At 58.1% G+C, this 6,676-nt stretch overlaps 1 protein-coding gene across 4 annotated transcripts in view; it reads left to right on the top strand.

Moving 5' to 3' along the window:
- The first annotated feature begins 882 nt into the window (after window positions 1-882).
- The window catches only part of DENND3 (DENN domain containing 3), a 46,799-nt gene continuing 41,005 nt past the window's right edge, over window positions 883-6,676 (top strand). For all 4 annotated transcript variants that reach the window (XM_039233002.1, XM_039233001.1, XM_039233000.1 and 1 more), the window contains exon 1: window positions 883-1,059. In XM_039233002.1, coding sequence (XP_039088933.1) covers window positions 958-1,059 — 102 coding nt within the window. In that variant the 5' untranslated portion in view covers window positions 883-957. The remainder of the gene's footprint in view (window positions 1,060-6,676) is intronic.

Genomic DNA, 6,676 nt, shown 5'->3' with positions numbered 1-6,676 from the left:
GTCCCTGGTCCAGGGTCTGGCCGGGTCTGGAGCCGGCAGGTAAGGGCCCTGTCAGGTCTCAGACCCTCCTCAGCTCTGCAGTCCAGGGCTCCATGCATTCCAGGCTCACGTCGCCGGGTTTCCTGCTGAATATTGCCCAACCTCTTACTGAGCAGGGCCAGTAAGGTTAACCCGGCGGAATTATTAACCAGGAATGGATCTTTCCACCCCTTCCCCGCCGGCCTTTTCTGCTGTCCACGCCCGGTCAACTCCTCAGCCCTGGCCCACAGGAGGGCTTCCAAGAGGCGGTGGTGGCTGGGGTCGCGTCTGGCCTTAGTCTCTCCAAGCCCGGGAGGGCGGACCCGGGACTCGCCGCAGCTGGTGACTTCCACGCCCTCGGCCCCAGAGGCTGGGCGCCCTCGCCTGCCACCTGAGGACCCCGCCCACCGCAGCGTCGGTTCCCTGGGGAGGGGGCTGCCGGCCGGGACCGGCGGGGCGGCACCAGCGGAGGGGGCTGCGCGCACAGACACTGCGCACGCGCCGGGACCTGCGGGCAGGTTCGGAAATGACGACCTCGCTCTGGCCCCCGCGGTCGCCCCCGCCCCACCCGGGATGCCCCGCCCCCGGGGCCCCGCCCCCTGGAAGCACCGCCCCCGGGAGACCGAGCCCAAGAGCAGTCGGCCCCTCCCCCACGGAGGCCCCGTCCCCAGTCCGTGAGGCCCCGCCCCGTCGGGCTCCGCCCCCAACGGAGGCCCCGCCCCCGGGAGGCCAGTTCCAGTTGGCCGGTCCCGCCCTAAGCGAGGCCCCGCCCCCGGAGGCCCCGCTCCGGCGCAGGAGGCCCCGCCCCCACGAGGCCCCGCCCCGCGGACGGCTCTCCGCGCGGACCCGGCGGCGGGCTGCAGGACGCGCGGTTGCGGGGCCGGCGGCCGGAGGCGCCCTAGCGGGGTGCGCCCGGAGGGCGGCGGCCGGCGAGCAGTCATGGCCGAGGCCGCGCCGCAGCCCCTGGCGCTGCCCTCGGGGCTCCTGGAGCTGTGCGCGCTGCTGGGACCCTCCCGGGACAGCCTCCGCGGCCCCGAGCTGGTAAGGGCTGGCGGGGAAACTGAGGCGGGGCGCGGCCGGGCGGGGGCCGTGGAGGGGTCGCCCGGGGCCGCGGGCTGGCGGCGCGGGCCCCGAGGGCGCACGGCTGGGCCGGGGGCAGCGGGCTGGGGGAGGTGGGGGGCGGGGCGGCCGCGGGCCCGGGTTTCCCGGCCCCGGGAGGCACTTCATTCATTCTTGCGGGACTTAGCCTCTCCCCGGCCTGGGGTGCCCTGGGGTGCCGCTTGGCGCACCTCCTTGTGAGGTTCCAGCTGCAGACGGAAGGGCCCCTTTGTTTTTGTTTTTATTTTTTATTTTTATTTATTTCTAGGAGAGAGAGACAGCGTGAGCAGGGGAGGGTCAGAGAGAGAGGGAGTCACAGACCGAAACAGGCTCCAGGCTCTGAGCTGGCAGTCAGCACAGAGCCCGATGCGGGGCTCGAACCCACGAACCGCGAGATCATGACCTAAGCGAAAGTCGGACGCTTAACCGACTAAGCCACCCAGGCGCCCCGAGGGCCCCTTTGAACAAAGTGCTGTGCGCTTAGTCGTTTTGCGATGACATCTGGCTGTTCTCACTTGCAGAGAAGGCCGACCCCCGCCCCCTTTCCGGGAACGCAGCGGTTTCGGACACTCATCTTACTCTGCAGCCTGGAGGCTTCTGCATCGCCCTGTGGCCCTTTTTCTCTTGGCCCAGGATGTCCGTATGACTCTCTTTTCGGCGGTTTTCTCGGGCTAGTGGCGATACCGCCCAGACACCCGGACAACCCCACCCCCACCCCCACCCCCCAGCAGTGAGAGGCAGGAAGACACCGAGGACTTAGGGCTGCAGAGCGAAGGGCTGAATGGCGAGGCTAGATGTTGCTAAAATTAACCGGACGAACCCTGTGAAAGTCTTGGTAGTTTCCGTGACTTTAACACCGAGCCGGCTTCAGTGGTGTCTGCTCTGCTCCTCCTTTCCTGCTCCGCAGACCCCCGTGAGGTCTGCATTCCCTTCTGATGGCAGACCCTCATGATTGAGTGTCTCCCCACCTCTAATTTGCTAAATGGCATTTCCTCCTTTTTCTTCTCGTAGGAAATGACCAGGTTTCAGTTGCTTCTTGGGTGATTACAACACATCTGCTAGTTGCCGTGGTGTGGGACGTGCCCTGAGAGCAGGGTGAATCAGCGAGGGTTTGGTGGTGCTTTCCTGACCCACACAGGCTGCCGCGCTTCCCAGACAAGGGGGCGGTTTGCATATGCATATTTTTACAAATATTTTTATGCCAAACATGAGGCTTGAACTCACAACCCTGAGATCAAGAGTTGCGTGCCTCTGCCTACTGAGCCCGCCGGGTGCCCCAGTTCGAGTCTGCATTTTAACCGTTGTCCTTTTTATCCTCCACCCTGTTTCTGTTAGTGGTTCAGCAAAGGGTGGGGAGCACAGATTGGGGGGGGGGGGAGAAGGCAGCATCACCGGATGGATCCGGCTTCCTAGAGTGAGCCTCCTTTAAGGCTTCCACTGATGTTACAGTTAACCAAACACAGGACTCTACTTGGCTACTTTTACTATATAGTAGTTCTATTTCGAACATCCTAGGCTTTTAAAAAATGACTTTTAAAACCACCACGTTAGGGCTCCTGGGGGGCTCAGTCGGTTGAGTGTCCGACTTCGGCTCAGGTCACGATCTCACGGTTCGTGGGTTCGAGCCCCGCATTGGGCTCTGTGCTGACACCCAGCTCAGAGCCTGGAGCCTGTTTCAGATTCTGTGTCTCCATCTGTCTCTGCCCCTCCCCTGCTCACGCTGTCTGTCTGTCTGTCTCTCTCTCAGAAATTAAAAAAAAAAAAAAGAAACAACAAAAAAACCCCCATTAAAATCAGCATGTCTTTGTAGTTCAGACATTCCGGCTTGGTGACCGGTGCAAACAGGAGCCCCGAGGTATGAGAAACATCTGACTTACTGACAGGGTAGCAAGGTGTCCTAGCTTTTCATTTCCTTTCTTGCTTGGGGTGGTGTTTGTTTTGTGAAGATGTGAGGAGGACTTCGGAACCCGGCTCAGTCCCGCGTGAGTGTCTGTGCTTAGTTACGTTTCCCTTCACTCCGTGGTTGCTGGGGAGACTGGGCATCGGGTGTGAGAGGGTCCACCAGCCACCCGTCAGGTCTGCGCAGCGCTTTCCAATGAGTAGGTCACTTACCTAATTCGGGGGGGGGGGGGGGACATTGTAACAGTTTTCAGTGCAGAGCATCATGGCTTTTAATCTCTAGAGCCCTGCTGTCCACCGCATCTTGCTGAGTGATGACACCAGTGTGCTTCATCTGTGCCATCCAGCCTGGCAGCTACTAGCCAGGCTTGGCTACCGGGTGCTTGAAGAGTGGCTCGTGCCCCTGAGGCACTGGATTTTAAGTTTCGTTTAATTTTAATTAATTTCAATTTAAATAGCCACGTGGCTCTTGGCAGCGGTTGCACAGCACAGTTCTAGAGCACTAAAAAAAAACCTGTTGTCTTCTCTGTTATTTCCCAAACGATGGCCAGTCCTGTATGAAGATCAGTGCTGCTCTATAATTTCACAGAAAGAAACCTGTGACAGGATGACTTAGGGTGTTGTGTGTTTTACTTTTTAATGAGCTCTGCTTGTTTGGACTGAAATGGTTGTTACCGGGTAGGGGTGAGGAAATCGGTGTCTGCGAGAGAAGGGCAAGAGCTGGCTGTCACAAGCTGGGGAATCGACCCTGTCTTCCCTGTAGGGGAGGGGCTGTCACAACACTTTGGGATCCAGGACGGTGCCTTCAGGAATTCCTTCTGCTTACACAGTCGGACGTGTGTAAATATGTATGGGAGGTAATATTCACTGCTGCCTTTGCTCAGCGAGATGAACTGCGAGCGAGCCAGCTGCCCCTCGCTGGGGATGGGCACGTACGTCACTGAGTCATCCCGTGTGGCACTCTACAGCTGTGACAGGGGAGTCAGCCACGCGGTGTGCTGAGGAGAGACAGCTAATGGAACCATTTAAAGAGGATGATTGTATCTAGGGAAAAAAGTCATAATACACGTAAAAAGTGGGAAGAATGTATTCTACGCTGTGCAAAGGATATTAATCACCCTTTCACAGAATCAGGGTGAAGGCCTGTCCCTTCTATTCTCATTCTTTTATTTTTCCTATATTGCTGTCAGTTTTTAAAAATGAAACTGTAGAGGCGCCTGGGTGGCTCAGCCGGGTGAGCATCCGCCTTCGGCTCAGGTCATGATCTCACTTTTCGTGGGTTCAAGCCCCACATCGGGCTCTGTGCTGACAGCTCAGAGCCTGGAGCCTGTTTCAGATTCCGTGTTTCCCTCTCTCTCTGACCCTCCTCTGCTCACTGTCTCTCTCTCTCTCTCTCTCTCTCTCTCTCAGAAATAAATATAACATAAAAAAATAAAATAAAAAGCTTAGGTTAAAAAAAACCCACGAGACTGTATTGCTTATCCAATCAGAGAAGGCAGCAAGGAAATACGGCTCTAGGAGAAACAGATGTGTAATGAACCGCTGAGTGTCACATTGGCTGACTTTTGGCCATTTCACTTTAAGTGACTACAGATAAATAGAGGAAGCAAGAGGCAGTTTGTTGGTGTTAGTGTCATGATCATATCTGGTACAGGGTGTACTCTAAGAGATCTCTGAGCCAGAGCCTGAGTGGGTGAGCAGCGTGCACTGAGAGCCATCCCCTGTGCTGAATGTGAGGACGCAGAGGGGAGCCATACAGCCCCCTCCCCCCCCAACAGCCCGGCAGGTGGTAGAGCACCACTGTGCACCCCTCGCACCGCGCTCTTGCGGTGCTGGGCCAGGCCGGAGGAGGTGGAGGGAGAGGTCCTAGGAGGGGAGGGGCCGGGGGGGAGATGGCCTGGAAGAGGCTCAGGCAGCATGGAGAGCAGGAGGGGGGCGGGGAGAGTGGGGCACAGCACTGGGATGTGGCCGCCACGTCTGCAGAACGAGAGGTTGAGTCGTGCTCAGGTTTGGGGCACCCTGGCTTTGGAAGCAGGCTGGCCAGCTGCTCAGGGGCACAGCCAGCCCAGTGGTCATCCTGCCGTGTCACCCCTGCACACGGGTGACACACCAGGGAATACGTACGTGGTAATGGCGGTAATTACAGCATCAGAGGGTGGAGATGGCCTGTGGCGCTGGATTGGGCCCTTCGAAGAGTCCGCAGGGGTAAAAAGTGGGCATCGGGTGGCAGGGCCACTGCCCATTGGGGAAGGTGTCATCTGTGCCCCTTTGAAAGGGGGTGCCCCCTTTGTGAGCATGGACAGAGGTGCGGGGGGGGGTGCCTGGGCCCTCGGGAGGAGGCCGTGTCGTTGCAGGATTTGTTGGAGAAGTGGTACCTGCTCCGGGCCACACGTGGGGTGGGCGCTTGTTTGCAAACGTGCAGATAGGGTGGGAGTGGGGTTGCTTTTAGAGACTTTTCTGAGGCCGGTGGCCCTAAAATGTGGGTTTGCAGATGGGAGTGAGGGGCAGGGGCCGAGTGCGAGCTCTGAAGACCCTTGGGGCTCTGCCTTTATCACAGGGGCGCATGGGGGCGACGCTCGGGTTTTAGGGAAATCAGCATGAGCTGAGTTTTTGAAGCTCTAAGTTTAAAGGACCCAGGCAGCTCTGTCGGGCCCAGTTGGGTGCGGCAGAGCCCTGCACCCCGTCCCCAAGTGGGGACACTAGGCACGCGTTGAGATTGCCGGCCAGGCGGGGCACTTGACGAGGGACTGTGGCCAAGGACTCGCCCTTGGGTGGGGGGGGAGGAAGAGAGCAGAGGGGAGGCGGGGGGGGGAGATTGCAGGAAAGGGCCCTTGTTGACGTGTGCCCAGTTCACGGATGTGACTGTTCTCGGGGGAAGAAGCGGACACGCGGACTGCCATGGTTCAGTCCGAAGCGCGGGAGCTCGATGGGAAGGTTTTATAGGACTCAGGACACGGATCCCTTTCATGTGTGAGGCACAAAGCTTTTAAAATTATCCAATAATAATGGATTTCCCATGTTTTGTCTTTGTTCCTACGGGTCTTAAAATTTTTTTTCCAAATACAAAGCAACTATTGCCTGAATTTAGATTATACACACAGCATAAAAATAAGCATTTTGAGTTTAGAGCGCATTTCCTGGGGGCCAGCGCTGTCCCTGTATGAATCTTCTCAAGGGTGAGCGCTCCCTGTCGGTCCCCCGAATCCCACCGGAAGCGGGACACCGCCCACTCCCTTTCTGCCGGTGACACTTCCGTGTCTCCTGGTGACCGCGATGTCCTTCCTGATGCCCCGCGTCTCTCAAAGGCCCTCGATTACCCGCTGCCTCCCCCACCCCAGCCGCCTCCCCCCTTCTCACATCCTTGCTACCCAGGGAGCCCTGCCTGTGACTTCCCTGTGCGCAGCGGGGGGCTGAGCCGCGGCCCCACGCCCTGTCACGGCCCAGCCTTCTCTGGGAGCTCTGCCAGGCTCCCACTGGACAGAAAGGCGATCAAAGGTAGAGCCTGTGCTCTCTATATTATTTTAGGGACAAATGAAAAGACAGAAGGTTTAAAACAATTTTTTTTTAATTTTTTTTTTTTTTTTATTTCTAGGAGAGAGAGAGAGAGAGACAGCGTGAGCAGGGGAGAGTCAGAGAGAGAGGGAGAGAGAGGAAGAGAGAA

This window comes from Hyaena hyaena, unplaced genomic scaffold (genome assembly GCF_003009895.1).
Source record: "Hyaena hyaena isolate Hyena2069 unplaced genomic scaffold, ASM300989v1 scaffold_69, whole genome shotgun sequence".
In the NCBI taxonomy this organism is placed as follows: Eukaryota; Metazoa; Chordata; class Mammalia; order Carnivora; family Hyaenidae; genus Hyaena; species Hyaena hyaena.
This window is presented reverse-complemented; position numbering and strand designations above follow the sequence as displayed.